Source organism: Harmonia axyridis, chromosome 1, assembly GCF_914767665.1.
Source record: "Harmonia axyridis chromosome 1, icHarAxyr1.1, whole genome shotgun sequence".
In the NCBI taxonomy this organism is placed as follows: domain Eukaryota; kingdom Metazoa; phylum Arthropoda; class Insecta; order Coleoptera; family Coccinellidae; genus Harmonia; species Harmonia axyridis.
In genome coordinates this window covers 52849125-52870357 of record NC_059501.1, presented here as the reverse complement: position 1 = coordinate 52870357, position 21233 = coordinate 52849125, and the positions used below count along the sequence as shown (strand labels likewise).

General features: G+C 33.6%; 1 protein-coding gene and 1 long non-coding RNA gene across 9 annotated transcripts in view; both read right to left on the bottom strand.

Moving 5' to 3' along the window:
* Positions 1–748: 748 nt before the first annotated feature.
* Positions 749–2786, bottom strand: LOC123670689. 6 transcript variants are annotated; one of them, XR_006745962.1, is made up of 5 exons: positions 2564–2786; positions 2335–2460; positions 1450–2279; positions 1298–1407; positions 749–1214 (listed from the first exon to the last, which is right to left on the bottom strand). It is a non-coding gene; the product is annotated as an uncharacterized LOC123670689 (long non-coding RNA). The 6 variants fall into 6 exon arrangements; XR_006745964.1 differs by having other exon boundaries at positions 1298–1393; XR_006745965.1 differs by having other exon boundaries at positions 1298–1385.
* A 5803-nt stretch (positions 2787–8589) lies between these two features.
* LOC123683574 (oxidative stress-induced growth inhibitor 1-like) overlaps positions 8590–21233 on the bottom strand; it is a 40929-nt gene continuing 28285 nt past the window's right edge. For all 3 annotated transcript variants that reach the window (XM_045622612.1, XM_045622611.1, XM_045622609.1), the window contains exons 2-5: positions 20095–20160; positions 13061–13335; positions 10579–11583; positions 8590–9760 (exon numbers count right to left, since the gene is read on the bottom strand). In XM_045622612.1, coding sequence (XP_045478568.1) covers positions 9356–9760; positions 10579–11583; positions 13061–13335; positions 20095–20146 — 1737 coding nt within the window. In that variant the 5' untranslated portion in view covers positions 20147–20160 and the 3' untranslated portion in view covers positions 8590–9355. The remainder of the gene's footprint in view (positions 9761–10578; positions 11584–13060; positions 13336–20094; positions 20161–21233) is intronic.

Here is a 21233-nt window from a genome sequence, read left to right as displayed (position 1 = left end):
AATATGAAAGAGAGAGATGCAGCTAGATGAGTCAATGTCAAAATCATATGACCAAAACATTGGACTTACGTTTGGAAAATCTTGAATTTTTCTTTTATTCTGAATGAAACTCATTGTTATTGTGATATACTGGAATTCTAGCAATGTAAACGAGGGTTAGAATTGCTTGAAATCTTTCTTATATTAATCTATTTTCGACTATCAAAAGTTTAATTTTTGTTTGAGAATTTATGGAAAAAGCTATAATAAATAATATTTTTATTATTTATATACCAAGAAAGGAAAGCATTTTTTCCTTAGGTATGTATATAGTCTTTTCTACTACTTTTAAGGTCGTCATTTTTATCAGACAGGGAGGAAAATGGTACTTCTACTCCTGCCGGGAGGAAAACATTTTTCCTTCCTTCTTTAGGGGCGAGAATGAAGTTTTCTATTAAGATAGTAGAAAAAATATATTTTTTATTATATCGCAACTCAAAATGAGAATAATTTTCATATATTTTTATCAAGTGAAAATCGTTATATTATGTTATTATTGAGTGAAGATGATCATTCTTTCAAATGTTTGGTTGGAATTATCAATTCAATATAGACTAATTCTTAAATATAACCATTTAAAGATTCAAAATAAAAGTATACTGCTTAGTAATCACCTATTTGTGTTGTTCTATTTTATTACTTTGGCTTTCGACAACCAAAATTCTAAGTACAAATATTATTGATGGTAGAATGAAAAATCATTTTTACAAACAATTTTATCGTTTAAATACAATCAGTTATGTCTATTACATTTCATTCTTCAATTTTGTATTACTTCCAACTAGTTTAGTTCAAGTCACTTATCAATTTGATAATAGTAAAATCTTTCAAAAAATTGTTTCCAGATAACATAGGCAATTAAAAAAAGAGAGTTTATGAAGAATTGTATTCATTAAGTTTTTATTGCTGTTCAAAATGCATTATTACAATAAATGATTCAAAAAATGGTCCAACTCTAGCCTATCAGCGCATGAGGAAGAACATATTCGCAGTCGGATTTCTCACTCTCCACTAAGGAGGATATTCACTCTTCCAATCATTTAATATCCAGGTTATTGAAAAATATCAGGATTGAGCTCTACCTCTTCTTAGTTCTAAACTCCTCCAAATCTTGAAATTTATGGATCTTCTTCTCCTTATCTCTCCAAGGATCAGTTATGATACATTCATTTTTCCTGAAAAATACATATCATAACGTTATAAGTTGTTGTTCTCATACGTTAAAAGTAATTTTCAACTAAATAACAATTCAAGATACCCATTTTCAGCCTTTCAGTGAATGGGCTTCTCTAAAGATGAATTTTTAAGCCACGGCACAGAATATGTTCCTCATTTAGTATGGCAATCTAAAAAACTGAAAATTTCAAACTATTTGAGCTTTAAATTTGATTTTTCTTGAATTGAACTTACATTATTATTGTTTAAATCACACCTAGTACCATAAGTATTTATGGACTTGTCTGTACCAAACCAACTGTTGTGTTCTTAAGATCAATAATATCATGTCTTATTTCCATTCTATGTCTTATTGTATCATTTGGTATCATGTCCCTTTCAGATTTTGTAGCTGCTGTCCACTTCAGAGCTGTATGTTATTATGCTCCTAACTATTTAGTAAATTTTTTCTTATTATTCAAATTTATGTCTTTAATCGATAATATCCTATTTAACATTGAGATTATTGGATTTCTTTGGATGTTTCTCTCAGATATTACTTCGTCTAGTGTTCCATTCTTGGAAATCCTCATTCCCAGGTTTCTAATTTCTAGTATTTCTAATATTAGTATTCAATCTGGGGGGAAAATCTTCCATGGCAGCAGCAGAGGATTTTGATATTATAAACAGTTGTACCGTATCTGGTTGCCCCATCTCTTGCTGTTTTGTCTCTGGCTGGTCCTGTTCAATTTCTTTTGCAATAATTATTTATATGAATGAATAAAATAAGGGACGGAAAATAAATAGATATTTCACATCCATAAAAAATAAAATATTAATGTACCTTCAATATTATCTTCAAGACATTTATCTCCATAATTTAATCTCTCAGGCATATAATTGGAGAAACTGAAAACTGAAGGAATAACATCTTTTTTCAGAGTTTTTGTACCATGAATATTAATAATTCATGTTGATGAAAACGGTTGCTGCATATTTTCAACAAGGAAAAAGGGTTGAAATCAATTCTTCTTCAGCTTTCATTCACTGTTCCCTTAATTTGTCATCCTTTGGAAAACTGTGAACTGATATTTCCTTTATGTATGAATTCAGAGGGTATTAAAAGAGATAAATACTTACGAATGAAATTTCAACTTTTGGCTTTTTTCTATTCTCGCTGTACAATTGAAGGCTGCACGAGTGTGAGGCATTTTATTTGAAAATTAGTTCTTTTGGTGCTTTGAATTTCGCAATAGCAGATGGATTCTAGAAAAACATGAGCTTTCTATTAATTTTCAAGATGAAATCGGCCTTTCAATAAGTTTCATGAACTTATTGAAATCCGATAAAGATTTCACGGAATACTTACCTCTAATTCCTTTTATTAGAATGTTCAACACTTTTACAAATCGAATCAATCAGATTAACTATGTGTTCAATTCAGAATGAGAGAAAAATTAGCGATTTTCTGAATGTGAGTTCAATGTTTTGATCATATGATTTTGACATTGACTCATCTAGCTCCATCTCTCTCTTTCATATGCGGCATGCCAGAATTTCTCTCTAAGGGCCTGTCCATTTGATATTAGGTCTATGTATAAAACCTAAATATTCTAGAAACGTCAATTGCCGCGGACGTTGCTAGGCCCGTTGCTACCCAAGGACATCGTAGTATTTTCCTATTGGTCGTTCACGTCGACGTGAATCTGGAAATTCGTCGGGAAATTTCCCAAACTTTATCCGTTCAGTCCCAGGTAATCCCGAAAAATCGGGAAACGGGAATATCCGCGAGAGTTAATTCGACATTTTCTCTTTCTTCCCGTACTTTTAGTTTTTCTCGTATCTCTCCCAGAGCCGAGAACACTCGACCGCAAAATCGGTCCAAAATCGTTCGATTTTCGGTGGGAGGAGCGCTTACGAGTTTAATATAGTATAGATTATGAATTAATTCTTTGTGGTTACGAATACGGAAAAAATCATTATGTTTACACATAATATTATCCAATATTCACGAAAATTGGAAAAGTCTGAAATTTTCCTGATCCGGATCTGATTTCTTCGATTTCAGAAATATTGAAGGAAGGCGATAGTGAAGTGTGACAGAAATTCAAAATTTGAAATTATTCGGTCGATTAGTTGAAGAGTTATTGAACTGTGAAATTTCATTCATAAGATGGATATCACCCCGTATATCCCAAACGAAGGCACTCAGGCGATTGAAACCTCTTGATACTACGAGTCCTCCATGATGAACTTAGTTCATGGTATCCGTTTGTCGCATTCTTCCCGAGATACCCTGTAAATGTTTGGCGAGGCGTTCTCGAGCCAATATCCTCTCTGAGGATAAGCGGCGATTCATACCGAGATAACCAATAAAATCATATGTTTGGCACTCAGTGTTCTCTGTCAAATAAAGCTTTAATATCCATAGTGGGGCTTGTGATTCTGCTGAAGTGTGGTGAGTTTATATACCCAACGATGCCGATTTAGAGAGTGATGCGCATCACATCGCTCAGACAAGCATAGGGTCTCTACATATATAAAATATTGCAAAATGCTGTTTTTTCCAAAGTCCCAATGAACTACAGTATCTAGGATGGCTTCATAGAGTTTACTTACATACTTCAACAAGTCACTTGATGAAAATATTTTTTGCATTGGCTAGCGATAGCGAGACATTCTGTCACCAGGTGAGGATGTGCTAAGATCCAGAGCAAAACGAGAGTGAACACGTGGTGAAACATGTGGTTATTGAGACGTAAAGTGAATTTTGTGTTCCGTTACGGCTCAAGAAATGTTTTAGTACTTTTCAGTACTGTAGTGAGTTATTGACTTGTTGGAGTTAACCGAAATGGATAAAACCATACAAAATTGTATGGCCTTGGGCAATTATTTGCTCAAGAACGAAGTAGACATAGAAGATATCTGTGAACAATTGCACAGACGTGTGAGGAAAGAAGAAAATAATGAAAGGAAAAATGGAAACGGAATCGAGGAAGCAGTAGGCGAACCATTCTACAACAAACCTAAGAAAACGACCCCAAAGCCCCCCCAAGAACAGAAGATAGATGCTGTAAAACATCGAACTCGTTCGAATTACTGAGCGAGGATGAAATGGAAATCGACGAAGAATCGGAAATTACTATGAAGAAAAGAAGATGGGCACAGAAGAGAAGACAAAGAAAACGTCACACAGGCAAGATACAAAAACATAAGTGAAAACGGGAAATCAATAAAAAATATGGAAAGCGAAAGAATCCCACAGTTGATTTTAAGAAATAAAAGCAGATTGGATAAAGTGAACAAGGAGATCCAGAAACAAAATGTTAAGTGTAAAAAAGTGAAATTAGTAGCGCAAGGGGTTCAAATCGAACCCAAAAGCGAAGATGACTACAGGGCACTATACAAGATATTAAAAGAAGGAGATGAAGAATTTCACACGTTCGGCTTGAAAACTGAAAAGAAATTAAAAGTTGTCCTCCGTGGAGTACTATTAGAATCCACAGACGAAGAAATACAGACTGACCTAGTTAATCAGGGTTACCCTGTTACAAAAATAACGAGGATGAAAGGAAAGAAAGGACATCCCATCCCCCTAGTGCTTGTCGAAATCGACAAGCCATACAAGGGAATATTCTCGAAGTTAAAAGAGTGCGTTCTGGAACGCAAATTCAGTCAAAAAAGACAGGAATTAACTCTTTTCTTGGAAGAAAATAAAATTGATATACTTCCCTTGGGTGAAACCTATTTGAAGCCAACTAAAGAATTCAAATTAAGAAATTATGAAGTATACATATAGAAAAGACAGAGAACAAGGTAGAGGAGAAGGTACAGGCGTCTTAGTGAAAAGAGGAATTGTACACCACGAACTACCAGAAGTACAAAGTGCAAATATCGAAGAAAAAGGGGTAAGTGTTAAAACGAAGGCAGGTGAAATAAACATTTACTCTGTGTACCGTTCCCCAAACAATGGATTAGAAGAAGCCGATATAAAAAACTTCTTCCGAACTAAAAAACCTACGATAATTGCGGGAGATTTAAATGCGAAGCATCCTGATTGGAATAGCAGGAAGACAAATCCCCAAGGAACCAAACTGAGAGCCATAGCAGACAAATGCAATCTGTTAGTACTAGGGTCAGAAGATCCCACTCATATCCACGAAACCACAGGTACGATGGACGAACTGGACATAGCATTAATGAAAAACGTATCAGCGAATTATGAAATAGAAACTAAGATGGATCTCTCATCGGATCACAGCCCAGTGATCTTGACATTAGAAATCGGAACAGACAGATTACCCACAGACCGAAAATCAATTAATTGGGCAAAATTCAAAGAAATAATTCAAACTAAACGTGTTAATATAGAAAGCAAAGGACAGCTAGACGAAGCAATCGAGGATCTAGAAAAAAGAATAATCGAAGCTAAAGTACAGTCCACCAACATCAAAAAAATACCGAAGAAGAGACCGTTACCTCTAGACATGAGAATTTTGTTAGAGGGGAAGAAAAAGGCGAAGAAACAGTATAGACGCACATTAAACCCCGGTGACAAAACTATACTGAATAAACTGACGAAAGATGTGAAAAACGAGTCAGACAAGTGTTTTATGAAGACTGGGACAAAAAGTTAGAAGAACTAGATACAACAGACCAATCACTGTGGAAAATGACGACAGCACTAACTGGAAGAAAAACGAAAGCGAAGATACCAGCACTCAAGAAGGGTAATCAAGTAGCTGTCACAAATGAAGAAAAGGCAGAAATGTTTGCAGAATCTCTGAAACATCAATTCAAGACGAATCCAAAAATCAACAACGACCAATTCAACCAATCAGTCGAATTACAAGGAAATATAACAGACGAAGATCACAATGAAATGGAAGAATATTTAACAGAAGTGACTAAAGAAGAAATTGAAGAAGTTATCAAAACATTAAAAAATAGAAAAACACCTGGAATAGACGGAATACTCAATCAAGCGATTAAAAACTTACCAGGAGAAGCACGAGATGAAATCGTTGAAATAGCCAGATTCATACTAAAAACAGAATATTATCCAAACAAATGGAAAACGGCAGATACAATATTAATTTGGAAGAAAGGAAAAGACAAAAAAGATCCAACGAATTATCGACCCATAAGCCTATTATCGGCAATCAGTAAAGTGGTAGAGAAATTAATACTCAGAAGACTGACAGATTGCGTAGAAGAAAAGAAAATAATTCCTGATCATCAGTTTGGGTTTCGTAAAGACCATTCAACGATTCATCAACTGGTAAGAATAACGGAAAATATTAAGGAGCAAATGAACCTCTCAACAGATAACGGTGCCATTTTCTTGGATATAGAAAAGGCATTTGATAAAATGTGGCATCAGGGTCTGATTTACAAAATGAAGTTGATTAAATTTCCAATCAAACTTACGAGATTGATACAATCGTACCTGGCAAAAAGAAAATTCAGGGTGAATATCGACAGTACCAGGTCAACGATTAGAGAAATAGAAGCCGGAGTTCCCCAAGGATCGGTGATAGGACCGCTGCTGTTCAACTTATATATGGCAGACATACCGAAAATGAATAGATGCAAGATAGCCCAGTTTGCAGATGACACTGCCATATACTATCACAGTAGAATGCGGAAAACAATCAATAGGCAGCTACAGATAGACCCACATACACTGATGGAATACTTCAAGAAATGGAGATTCAAAGTGAACACATCGAAAACAGTTGCAATCTACTTCGGAGGTACAACAGTAAAGAAAAAGAGAGAGCAGGAAACGTCAAAATAGAAAACCAGACGATAGAATGGAAAAAGGAAGCAAAATATCTGGGAGTAATACTGGATGAAAGAATGAATTTTAACAAACAGATAGAAGAAAACAGAAAAAAGACAAGGCAATTGCACGGCAGATTGTACCCATTGCTCAACCCTAGAAGTAAACTTTCTTCAGAAAACAAGCTGAAGATAATAAAAATAGTGCTAATACCAAGCATCACGTATGCAGGAGATACCTGGTACAATACGAAGGACAATAATAATGATCAATTGCAAAGTACACTAAATTCAGTATTAAGAACAGCGGTTGGGGCCCCATGGTATACGTATAACTAATCAACAAATCAGAGAAAAATTGAAACTATTGAAGAAATAGGCAATAAACAAAGAAAGAAGACAATAGAGACGCTGAAAGAGCACGAGAATAAGGAATCAAGAAAGATAATACAAATTAAAGACAGACCGATAAGAGGAAATACCTCTTTCAAAGAACTAAATAGAAGAAAAAAGTGACATTAAGTAGGGAGGAAAGCCTCCCGATCAAACAACAGCAGAAAATAGGAGAAATGAAATTAGAGGCGAAGGGAATGTGAATTCCGGACCTTAAACAAAAAGAAGATCTAAGCAACCGAGTCACTTGGTAAGCTTAGGCAGAGATCGCGGGATAGCCTCCTGAAGAGTCCACCAGCGATCTCGGGACGAGGCACCAAACCCCTGGGGGTAGGCGTACCTTGTAAATTGGCTTGAGAACAACTCGCCAAAACATGAACACATCGTAGCACAGAATTCTTTTTGAGTCGCACGCTAGATTCGACTGTTACATCTCTAGTTGCTCAATTTTTTAGAGAAGGTTAAGTTATCCAAAAATTATCCTAACATCGCAATTGCTCTTCAAATACTTATTTTGATGCGGGTAACAGCTGCTAGAGGAGATGTTCTTTTTCGAAATTAAAAATAAAATGTATCCTCTGCTGTGCACGAGCAGAGACTTTCCGATATGCCTATGGAGTACGAGATTAGAAAGAAAATAAATTCTAAAAACTCATTTTCACGGTGATAGTAACTATCGAGTAGTTCATATTGGTGACATAGTTAATATCCATAAATTCCATCTTATGTTATAAAGTTATGTCCTTAAATTTTTTTCAAAAATGCTGTAAAGAATATTTTAATGAAAGGTGCATTTTACGACATTGATGAGTTTTTAAATTGTGATCTAAACCAATACCTGTGAGAAATTTTTGATTTTTGCCCAGTTTGTCTATGATGTATCAGTTGATTATTCATTCCTTGAATTGTTATATTGTTATACTTAATTGTGTTATATGTGTGTATATAGTAAATATATTTATAAATGTAAATATGATGATTTACCCTATATTTTATATTGACGAGTGCAAACATTGTTTTTCAATTGTAAAGCATGAATAAAGATTACTATTACTATCACTATGACCGTGAAAATGAGCCTTGAGTCTATAGTATATGTAGATTTTATGTTGACGGCATGATGAAGATAAACAAAAAATGAAGTCATATCTACACCTTATGTTTCGGAAGGATTATTTGGGATTTATAAATTTTCTGTCCAAAAATAATTTTCGCACATCAGGAAACAAAGATTCATCAGAGTTTTTATTATCAAAATAAATATCAGATTTTAAATTTTCAACAAGTTATATCTATATAAGTATAAAAATCACAAAACATCCTCTAATTAACAAACTAAAAAAACAAACAATTATGTATATAAAATGCAAATAAATATCATCTAAAAATGTAAATTATCAATAACTGGGATGTAGACAGCTCTTGTAAAAAATTCATAGAGTACAGTATAACTACTAAAAATGTTCATGAAAATGCAGTAGATAATAATTGAGCATTAGATAACATTCCTTGATCACTTGAAATTTTGTTACATTGATGTGAAGAATTACCGATGTACATATTCAATATTATTTCAATTGATTTTCATGATTCTTCTTGCGAATATATTTGAATTTAATATGACCCAATCATGGAATGTTGGCAAATTAATTAGCAATAATATATATATGATTCATATAGGTACGTATTTCAAATTGGATATGAGATGAATTAGTGCTTTATCATTATATTCTCTTGAATCATTTGAAAAATACTATAATATCACGGAGATCCCTAAAGGACCATCAAGTTATCTTGATCACAGAATAGTTGCTACATCAAATTAGCTAAGAACTATCCATTTCATAGCTAAGCCGAATATCATTTGACTCCCTGTCATCAACCCTGTACACACAGGAAATGTGTTTTTGAATCCTATTTTCTACATAGAATTGACGAATTCTTTGGAATATTTAACATGTGAGTAAATAAAAAGCAAGGATCTTCATGTTTCATCGAGTTGATTCCTTTTATAAAGATCAGCCACAACTGCTAAAGCACCTCCAGGAATGAATCTGACAAAGTTATCACCCGCTAAAGTACCCACAGCATACAGATTTTTATATCCTTCAACTCTGTGATTAAATTTGTTCGTTTTGACTACATTTGTTTTACCATCTATTGGTAGAGCCTGCTTCCAAGTTAGATCTGAACTCTTTGGCAAAAATGTTAGGTCAGGTCTGGATCCAATCAGAACTATGGCGTAAGAAACTTTGATTTCTACAGATCTTCCTTCTTTAGTAGATAATATAACAGTGTGTTCCACTTGATTTATACCAGTTAAGGTATATTCTGGATAAGATGTGTAAAAAGGGTAAGATGAACATCCATCTTGCATCATTTGATGTACCTGAAAGTAATATATGAATCATAAATAAAGATCCTCCTGAATTTTTCTTCAATTCAATTCGGAACGAAAATATTATTAGAAGTAGTCTTTCATTGAATCGCTTAAGTGAAAGAAATGACAAATGCAAATATTCAGTCTGAGGCAGATAGCAACTGAAATATTATTTCAAATCATTGTATGAGTATGAAACTTGTTGAAGCTCAACTATTAAATGCCTTTCTTTTAAAAACTCAATGAATGACTGCTACTCATGAAATTCATCGGCGCTGGTGATGTGACTTTAGTTCGCGAGTTTACTTCAGAATGGAGCCTTCAACAGAGTCGAAATCGAAGAAATCACTTCAAGGTCGATCGAAGGTAGTGATGACCCTTTTTCTATTTATTATTTTTGTACCTGAAATATTTGCGAGAAGGTGAGACATTAAATAATAAATACTATCTGACCGTTATGCAACGTTTGAAGGAGCTAATTGAAAGAAAAGGAACAGATATGTGGAAATAAGAGCTCAAGAAATTTGTTCCACGATTGCATCTCACAAAGCAAACGAATTCCTGGCACCTTATTCCTGAAAAGTTAGATGTGACGTTTATATAAAGTTATATTTCTATTCCATTACTTTCTTTATTTTGGGTTTTTAATTTTTGTTGAATTGAATGCATTATTATGGAAACGTTGGTAAATAATTTAGGTATCAGTAAAATCTCTGTTGGGTTACCAACAAGAAAACAAGCCTATATGCTTGGCAAGAGATACTGTTTATAATCCAGAAATCTGGATTATGCAAAATATATTTAACTAATAAAACAAGGAAGCATACCTTATGATACTCTGGGTACATATTTTCGGGAAGTTGTCTGTTTAAATCGGCACTTTTGTTTCTGAACGCATGAAGAACATGTATATTTCTTCCCCTTAACGCTATCACAGCATCAGCGGCGCTCAGACCAGCTCCAACCACAAGCACAGGATCTGGTCTACTTGTATCTTGCATGTTCATTTTGTTATCAAGGCACCATTCCAGAGCACGTAAATCATACAACAGCCAGTCTTGATCGTCTCCACCTTTTATGCTCAGTTTATTTGGGACATCATGGCAGCCATTAGCCATAATTAAATATTTGCAAGTGTATATGGTAGTTTTGCCGCTCTCCAAATCGTGTGTTTCTATAATCCAATTCACATCGTTCTCGTGATGAACACGTGAAGGAACAATTTCTCCATCTCGTCTAGGATCAACAAGGTTTAAATTGTTGCTATCCGAACTGCTCAGAGAAGAGTTTGAATCGAAGGATTCGAGGTCGCACTGCATATAGTGTTTTTCGGACAGTATTTCTTTAATTTTTCTATTGGGGCTGTGTTCGTTATGTGTTCGCTGGCTGCGGACTTTTTTACAAGTTTTGCTGCAGTCTCGTTTTCCGCTCCTGTTCCAGATGTAATTAATGGCATTGGAGATGATGCACTTTTTGGGTTTGTTTTTAGTTCCTATTGTGGTGCACAGACTCATTCTATCGTTCGCGTCGATTTTCTGTACCCAGTTCCTGTCCTCCTTAACGATATCGATTTTCCTCAAGGTTTCAACTGGTCTGACCATCGATACTAGCACGTTGTTCCGGAAAAATTTAGACAGTTTCATTTCGTCAACGTATTTCACGTAATATTGAGCAACGCTCGAAGCGTACGCTCTTCTCTCTCCAGAATCTGTGGATTGAAACGGTATACCCGGAAGGGACATCCAGCTTCCCAAAGAGAGAGTCAGAATTTGAGGATCCATTTTGTGCCAGGAACCACCGGGAAGTCCTTTCCCTAATACCACGTGATCGATCTGTAAAACAAAAACAGTTGTAATAATAATTATTAAAATTCATCATCATGTTGGAGAAGTTAGGGAAAAAATATATTTGGTCAATTGAAAACGATTGATTGTAATCCATATGAATGATGATATTGCTACCTCAAACTACTTCTACCAAAAATCTTTACTATGGAAAAAAGAAATCGCAATTTTCCTAAATTTTCTACTTCATTCAATTTCACTAATATCATAGCTTGAGGGCAGCTTCCACTCGTTATAGAATAGAATTTTCCGAAATACTGGATGGAGTAATTCGTTATTTTGTGGTGGTTCATATCAGATGAAATTTAAACGAATATAATCTGTTCAAGCTGTTCTGTCTGCGGAAAGAGCCTAATGTCTGTAATTTTCGGAATGGTCTCAAAAATAGAAATATTGGGTACCTAATATTATTGAATTTTTTCTGGTTCTGGTGACGCCATCAATATGCAATTTTGCATGGAGTTTCGAATTGTTTTTATTCATCTAAATGCCTATTTTTATCGCGTTCGAATATGCAATTTCGAAATCAACAGGAAAACACAATGTCGAACAAGTATATTTACGGAACCCATAGTCGGATTATTAACCAACTCAAACTCGGCATTCCAGATCCGAAGAAACCATGAAAATTGATGCCTGCATAATGGTAAATATTTCAAATTATATGTGCCAAATTAAAAAAAAATAAACAGTGATGGATAAATTATAACAACAAAGCACCAGGTCAAAAATGTGGAAACATTGCGGAAGATGACCTTGCTCGTCAATAAATCAATCCAAGCAAGATTGAATGGGATATTGAGATCTTCACCTCAACACTTAAACAGCGGGTTAAAAAACCTAATTATTTGGAACATAATTAATTTGAAGCGCATTTTCTCAAATAATTTTCCATCAACAAGGTATATAGACTATTCAATTACCACACCAAACGAATTTTGAAAGGAGTGATTAATTTGACGGCAATCAACACGAAGGTTGTTGATTCGACTCATTTCAGAAGATTGACAAAATTGAAAAAAATTATCGAAAAGACATAATATTGGATAGAGACACCAGATTGGATAGAGTCAAAATTTAAAGATCTACATATAACAAAAACCTCAAGCATTATATCATACAAAATTCCATGTTATCGCGTCACCAGAACCATAGAAAATTCAAACTGAATATCGAAAAGAATGGCCAAAGGTATCAACTTATCGGACTAGGTTGAAATTTAGTTTATATTTGTAAAATAATCACAAGAATATTCTTCCCAAGTCGGTGTTTTTCTCTGTTTTTTCTTCCATTTTTGCGCAATTAATTTTCATTGAAAAAAAGCTGTGTCGAGATCGCAAGTGATCTCGAATTGAGAACTCAACCAGACCAATATTTAGACTTTTGCTTGAGTAGACACTATGCTCAAGGTTTAGGACAACTCAAAATCTCAATATGAAAATATCAATTTGAATAAAATACACACCTCCCTTCCACTTTTCATAAATTCTACTAGCGGCTCCATATTTATTCCTACATCTGCACAGGGATGAAGTAAAGCATCTAGCAACAAAGAAATCGGATTCGTTGATCTCCCCTCTAAACCTGTTGATAAAAAGTCCAGATCTGCGTCTATCAAGCTTTGGTTTACTGCTGTGGTCAAACGTGTGGCCAACATTTCATCAGGATGTGAAGTTGATGTGATAAAAGGTAAATTTCCTGATAACATATATGAGAGAGCAATACCGCTGGGGCCATTTCCTGGAGAAAAAAGTTGGTGTTACTTTTGATGAAATAACAATGTTATAAAATATAACAAAGATCAGAGAAACCATACAAAGAACTTACATTGATTGATAATCAATAACGAACATAGGTTAATTTATATTGTGCGTTTGTTCCAAGCAAGCATCGCGCTAACATATTGCCCAAATGTCTGCAATTGACGAATTTTGAGTCGAAAATGGACTCCATAATTGACCATATTCACCGTCGCCATATTGTTATGCGACAATACCAACTACCCAGTGTTCCCAACGGAGAAATATTGAGTTTACTACAAAAATACCGCTAATATCAAAAATACTATCAGCCATAAAGACTATTCTTCCACTGACTATTTCCAAAAATGGAACGAAGCATTCATTTATACACTCGGCCACAATTAATTTGTTCAGAAAACCACCTTTCACTAATCTTTTTATTTCCAAAAGGTGAAATTTTTGCACAATGTTGTCCCAAACAAGCCTATCTGGCGTAGCAGCCAGAAAAGGTACACATAAACTTCACTTATAAACTTTATATTGTGGAATTTTTCTAGTAAACTCAATATTTCTTCGTTGGGAACACTGGGTAGTTGGTATTGTCGCATAACAATATGGCGACGGTGAATATGGTCAATTGATTTCAATGAAGAATTCTATGCCGGCTGGCCGTGTACGTAACAACTATCGGACGGAAACTTTCAGGGTAGGTTCCAGAGTACGAATATTTCGATTAAGTTCATTTAGGCAAAATCACTTTGATAGTTGCGGAGAACCCACATGATATTTCTCTCAATAATAATAAGCAATTTACCTATCCCATTGAATTTGAAAATCGATAAAAACGGAAACGGATGTTCATGCAAAATTTTGTGAATATTGTATAACTGGGAAATTCGAATTTTTTCGGTTATTTCAGGAGAGTTTAAAAAATAAAAAGATACAAAAATGATCATTGATCATTCATATGCCTATTGGTCACCACAGAATTATTGTATGTATTTATTATATGAAATACGATGATGTTTTCTTTGTCTGTTATTTAATCTTTATTAGGGATTCTTATAACACAATACAAACTAAATTTGAATCTAGTCCGATTTGTTGAATTTGCTGGAATTTTTTATGATACTGATGGTGAAGTTTTGCCAAAAACTTGAAATTATTATTATTCATCTACACGCAAAATTTTACATCGGTCGGATCTGAAGTTAATGTAGTATTAAATTTATTTTGTTATTCTGTTTAATTTTTTTTGGTTCTGCTGATCTTATCACCTCGAAATTCTGCTCGAAGCTTGAAATTATTAATTTAACCAAATCAGATGTCCCATTTTTCCGATATTCAACTTGAATTTTTTCTGATTCTCGGGATACGATAGACATGGAATTTTACATGGAGCTCCTCAATATTATTCAACATTTGAATTTGAATGAGAGGAAAAATTGAACTAAAATTTTCAGGTTTCGTGCAAAATTCCAAGATGATCACATAAGCAGAACCACAAAAAAATCGAGAAGAATACTGGAAAAAATACCCAGACAGAAAACAAAGAAATTCCGTGACAACAGATCCAATCTGGTGGAGATTTTGGGAGTATATAAAGAATAATTATAAGCGAACAGAATATCGAAAAAATAACCTACTTAAGATTTCAGAGATGACGGACCCGAGCGAGTAGAGATTTTACGTGTAGGTAGGTATATACAGGGTGTCCCGGGATTAACTGTGCATACTCTTAACAGAGGTAAATAAGAATAGGTGACAACGGATTGACAGCAAAAAAATAAATTTCTGCCTTTCCTATAAGAAAGTTAAATAAGGGCGAGTTTGCATATTCATGAATATAATGAAACCAAACTAATCGGCGGAATTTATTGAAACTTGGGATGTCTCTTGTTTGAATTAATTCTTGATTAATTGATCTGATTTGTAATGTAATTGACACATGCCGAGGTCGAGTCAGAGAGATATTGATTATTTCAATATTCCAGGACCGGATTCATTATTTCTCATATAAAGTGTTCAGGTTAAACATATCACTTTGTATTTCGAATTTGAAACCATTGTTTATATTTCCAAAAAAAACATAAATTCAGCTTCAATACTCGATGTCACTCAAAGTTGTCACATCTAAAATTCGTTTGTCATGACTTTTTGAAATTGGACAAAGTTGGAAAAATTTGATTTATTCACAAAAACAGTTCTGAGATATCTCGTGATTGGACACGATCCGTACTCACCTCGTTCTACTACCGGTGTGAAATTAGCAGACCGTTTCCAGCAGACTGTTTGACGGAAACACCCGAAGGCGGTGACCAGTGGCGTGCGGATTTCTCATAGAAATATTCACAAGATCGGATATAAATTTAGGGAGTATAGTAAGCTTTTATTCAAATTATCATCTGTCTAATTTGAAAAATTGATATCGCCGGAAGTACGCGTCGGGGCATAACCATATTTGGCATGTAGAATACTATTAGCGATGTGAATAAACTGTGAAAAAATTATTGACTTCCCTAAGGTTCTAGGGGTAGTTTTTTCAACCGTTAAATATAGAAAATCTTCGGAAATACGCGTCGGAGCCTAAACATGCAGATTACTATTAGCGATGTGAATGAACTGTTGAAAAATGATTGACTGCCCAGGGGATCTAGGGGTAATTTTTTCAACCCTCAAATTTCGAAAATTCGTCGGAAATATCCGTCGGAGTTTAACCATATTTTTAATGTAGATTAGTATTAGCGATATAAATAAACTGTGAAAAAATCATTGACTGACCTAGGGATCCAGGGGTAGTTTTTTCACGGTTTATTATCATCTCTAATAGTAAACTACATGCCAACAATGGTTATGCTCGATACAATTTTCGAAATGTAAATGACAATTTCGAGCTTCGTGCAAAATTTCGAATTGATAGCGTCGTCGAAACCATAGAAATTACAACCCGTGGATATACCTATTCAGGTGTCCTAACGCGCAATAAGCGTACTAATAAACGAGCTACTGATTTTGAAAAATTCATATCTTCAAAAATGTTACTTCATAACCAAACGCAATTCAAAATTTTTTCTGGTTTTTCGATTGATATAATTCTATGTAGAATCACTGTATACATATCGATAGCCTTGTCATAACTCATTGCTATAGACGGCCCTCGGGCGGTATAATATTGTCCAAATATTCACGTCATCAGAGATGCCATGACAGTTTGAAGCAAGAATCTCAGAATTATAGGTAAAATAGCACTTACCAAACAATTTATGTATAAACCATATAGAAAACGTTTCAACGGAAAGCGGCCCTGCATGAACGAGAATATCGGACTAGTAGAAATCTAGATCTAAAGTTAACAAAAGGAAAACATGCTGTCATCGCAGGTGAGTAGTGACTGATTTCGCCCCTTTGCGAACAAATACCACAACTCAAACATTAATAACAACCGAATGAGAACAGACTCTATTCGATTGAGGACCAGCAGAAGCATCAGCGAATACCGAGTGATTTTTTTGAGTTGAATCAATCAAAAATCTCGAAAAGGAAACATTTTATGGAAAAATGTTTCGAGTTTTTAATGGAACGGTCGTTCAGACAGAAGTTTATTACTCGAATACATAGCTATCTTTGACGTTTCGTGGAAAATTGTTCGTACAAAACTTTTGTATTTTCCGTCATAGAATACGAATCTGCAAAAAAAAACAGGAGTTCTCATTCGATATTTCAAAGTTCACACTAGGGCTGGGACTTTTTCGCCTTTTTGTATGCGAATATTCATTCTTAAATTTATTCGATTATTCATATAATTCATTCAAACAAATATTCATGCTTGATTATTCATTGAATATTCAACTATTCATATGATTATTCAGTGAATATTCAGTGATTAATCAATGAACATTCAGTCAATATTCACTGATTAAACTCATGCTTTAATGATACGTAATTGGACGTTCGCAAAAAAAAATAAATAAAAGTAAAGCTCAGTGAAATGTCATTGAATTCTTCAAAAGGCAGCACTTTGATTATAGATCTATTAATAAATAAGAAATTAAAAATGTTTTTCATATTTTGATTATACGACTTATTTCGCTCCACTCGAGTGTCGCTCTAGTGACTCGGTATATAATTGAAATATGTTTATGCTCTTATGATATTATAACTGATTATTCAATGAATATTGAGTAAATATTTAATGATCAAGCGGATTCTGAGAACATTAAAACGTGTTCAATTCTATGAGAGATTCAAAAAACTATGTTTTTCTGATACAGTTTTGTTAGGGAAGGATGTTACTCCAGTTTCTGTGTGTACATTTTTAAACCCAGAAACGGAAGATTCATCGGTTCGCAATTAAGAATCAAACAATATTTGATCACTGAAATAGAGTAATGTCTAGAAATGGCAATGCATACGGAACAGGAAAGCAAGGTTTTAAATAAAAAAACTTTGCAAGCGATTAAAGAGACGTCATCAGATTTCGAATGTAGAATCTTATATTATTAATATTAGAACTCTTTATTACTAAATTCACATGTTATTATAGAATCTTATATTCCATTTTCATATATTTTTATTGATGAAATCCCAATTCTATTCATGTTTCTTTGGATGAATACCAGTGTCTACTTTAAAATAAATAATTTTAATTCAATTGTATCAATCAATTTCAATGTATATGTAATTTCCCCTAATTTTAATATTAATAAAACGATTTGTCCATAGTAAATTACAAAACCTTTTTTAATTATTCCTGAATAGTGAACTAAGTGATCATTCAAACTTTAATTCGTAACTTCACAAATGATTAATTACTCAACTAACTACTAATCACCAGTGAATAATCATGAATAGTAACAATAATTTATAAATATCCAATTATACTCACTGAATAGAATACTATCCACTAATCAGTGAATACTCAACTATTCACTGATTATTCATGAATAGAAAACTAGTTATTGAATATTCAACTATTCAGTGAATACTCGACTATTCACTGATTATTTATTCATGAATAGAAAAGTAGTCATTGATTATTATTCAACTATTCTGTGAATACCTACTCAACAATTCACTGAATATTCGAATAATGCAAAACGCAATTATTCGAATAATTATTCAATGAATATTCGATTATTTAAATCATTCATTCATGATTCCCAGCCCTAGTTCACACCCATAATCCTCAAAAGGGGGAATTGAATGCAAGGGGTTCCAGCATAAGTGGACTTCCCCTTAAAATAAAACAATCAACCTTTTATTCCGAAACATCTTTCCGTAAGATGTTTCCTTTTAAAACTTGCTGCTACTGATGTCTTTTAACCTAATAGCATTTGTTTTCATTTAGTTGTCATCGATGTTTGGGTTGTACGATATTGATGAGCTTCAAAAAGAGCGAAACCGATATATCGCTATCTATAGCACGTTTTCCTGTAGTTAACTTTTGACCTAGATTTCTTAGTTTCAAAAAAATTTTCAACTACTGCATTAGAATTTATGTAAATAGAGTAGTAGGAGTAGGGAGTTAATTCTTTTTCAAATGTTTATTATTGAAAACAGGTATGTAATTTCATAATATTCATGTTCCCTTCCAATTAAAGAGTCCTTGTGTGAAATAATGAGGGAATATATGCCAACTACCCATCTGTTACACAACAAATCGCACAAACAATTTTTTCCGTTACAATGAACTATTTACGAAAATATCCTAGAGTTACAGTTGAACATCCGCACGGGTAAAAGTGCCTTAGCGTATATATAAAATTTATCTAATGATTAGTTCTATCAATATAAAGCGACTTCAACCTGGTTATCATTGGTAAGTACCAACAATAACCAACTGCATTCAAGCGCTTTTGGTCATTGAGGGTAATATACCCGATTTGGAGAGCTCGGTTAAACTTTTAGTCATAAATGACATAATAATTGACCATATTCACCGTCGCCATACATATGAATATGATGATGACATATTGTTGTGCGACAATACCAACTACCCAATGTTCCCAACGGAGAAATATTGAGTTTGCTAGAAAAATTCCACAATATAAAGTTTATAATTGTGGTTTATGTGTAAATTCCGGAGTACCTTTTCTGGCTACTGCGCCAGATAGGCTTGTTTGGGGCAATATTTTGCAAAAATTTCCCCTTTCGGAAATAAAAACATTAGTGAAAGGTGGTTTTATATACAAATTAACTGTGGCCGAGTGTATAAATGAAGGCTTCGCTCCATTTTTGGAAATAGTCAGTGGAAGAATAATCTCTATGGATGATAGTATTTTTGATATAAGAGGTATTTTTCTAATAAACTCAATATTTCTCCGTTGTGAACACTGGGTAGTTGGTATTGTCGCACAACAATATGGTGACGGTGAATATAGTCAATTGTAAGGTTAAATTTGATCAGAATAAGACTTGACGAACTTCAGACTCAAGAAGTGCAAGCTTATACTCTGTTGGTGGCAAGCTTTTTTCTATTGGAACGATGCGTTAATATAAAAGGATGATGTTAAAATAAAAAATGGTTGTATTTGTTCTTGTTACAGCATAAGCCACAATGTATTCAAGCGTAAGTTGGTTATTCCCAAAGGGCTATAACCAAGGGCAAGACCAGAGATAGCCGCGGTTATTAGTGATTATTCGCTTGAAATCGCATATGAAATTCCTAAAAATTTGCCGCTATCGTATAATCATTCAAATACCATTCTTCGTATGTTCTGCAAAAGTAAGTGCTACTGAATAAATAACGATAACTTACCAATAACAACGACTTCTTTGTGTATAGTTTCTTGTTGGAATTCGGATTTCATTTCAAGGCAAGTGTCTGGAAAATGATTATGGATTAGAATAATTGTTTTTGTTCGCTTAAACCATCAAGGTGAGATATTATATCTTATTATATGTAGATAAAAATTAGAGGCATAAAACTCAGGGAGCTTTAGAAGAAAGATAACAATAGCAGATGTCATACTATTAGATATGGTCGATTCGTGTAAAAGCAAAAGGTAAGTTATTAGCATATAGTAAAATTATATTACCCGTGAGGCATTTTACCAGTGATCAGATTAGAACCTATTGATAATTTCTTGTAAAATTGTTTGTTTGGAATTTTAAAAACTTCATTTAAAAAATTCAAAAATCATTTCGCTGAAACTTAACACGTTTTTTTACACGTCTTGAGTTTCCTAAAAATTGCAAACGTGTATAGCTACGATTATACTGAATACAATATTTTTTATAAATAACAAAAAATTGACAACTTTGTGCTCATTCCAATCACAGTAATATATCTTTATTATATATTTGGTTTATTTTTGTCTTGGAATACAATTCCAATTCTAAAAATGACAGAATCAATAACCAACCAAAAGAAAATTCAAAATAACTAAAACTGTACAAATTGAGTAAACGGTTAACGAATTGAACAACTGAATTAATATAAAGATAGACATACGTTTCGAAATTTTTAAATTAATCAACACAATTTTTCGTCATCAGATAATTATAGTTCAAAAACAAACAAAAAATTACTGAAATTTACCAACTCACCACTTGTATATCTAGTTCACATAAATTGCAATTGAGGAACTTCAAACGAACGAAATGTAACTGTTTCTCTAGTAAGGAATCACAGAGCAAACAATTACATCCGGTAGTCATAGATTTCTTTCTTGTTATTCTCGTGAACTACATATACAAATCGACATTTACAATTGAAACAACAATTTTAGATTTTTAATATTTTTATTCCTTGGTTGATAATGAGTCTCAATCAATAAATTAATACATACTTCAAATTATAAGAGAATAAGAGAAATTATGAAGGGAATGTACACAAAGTTGTCACTTTTTGATATTTATATTGAATTACCTTCATCGAGTAGACCCAATAAACTT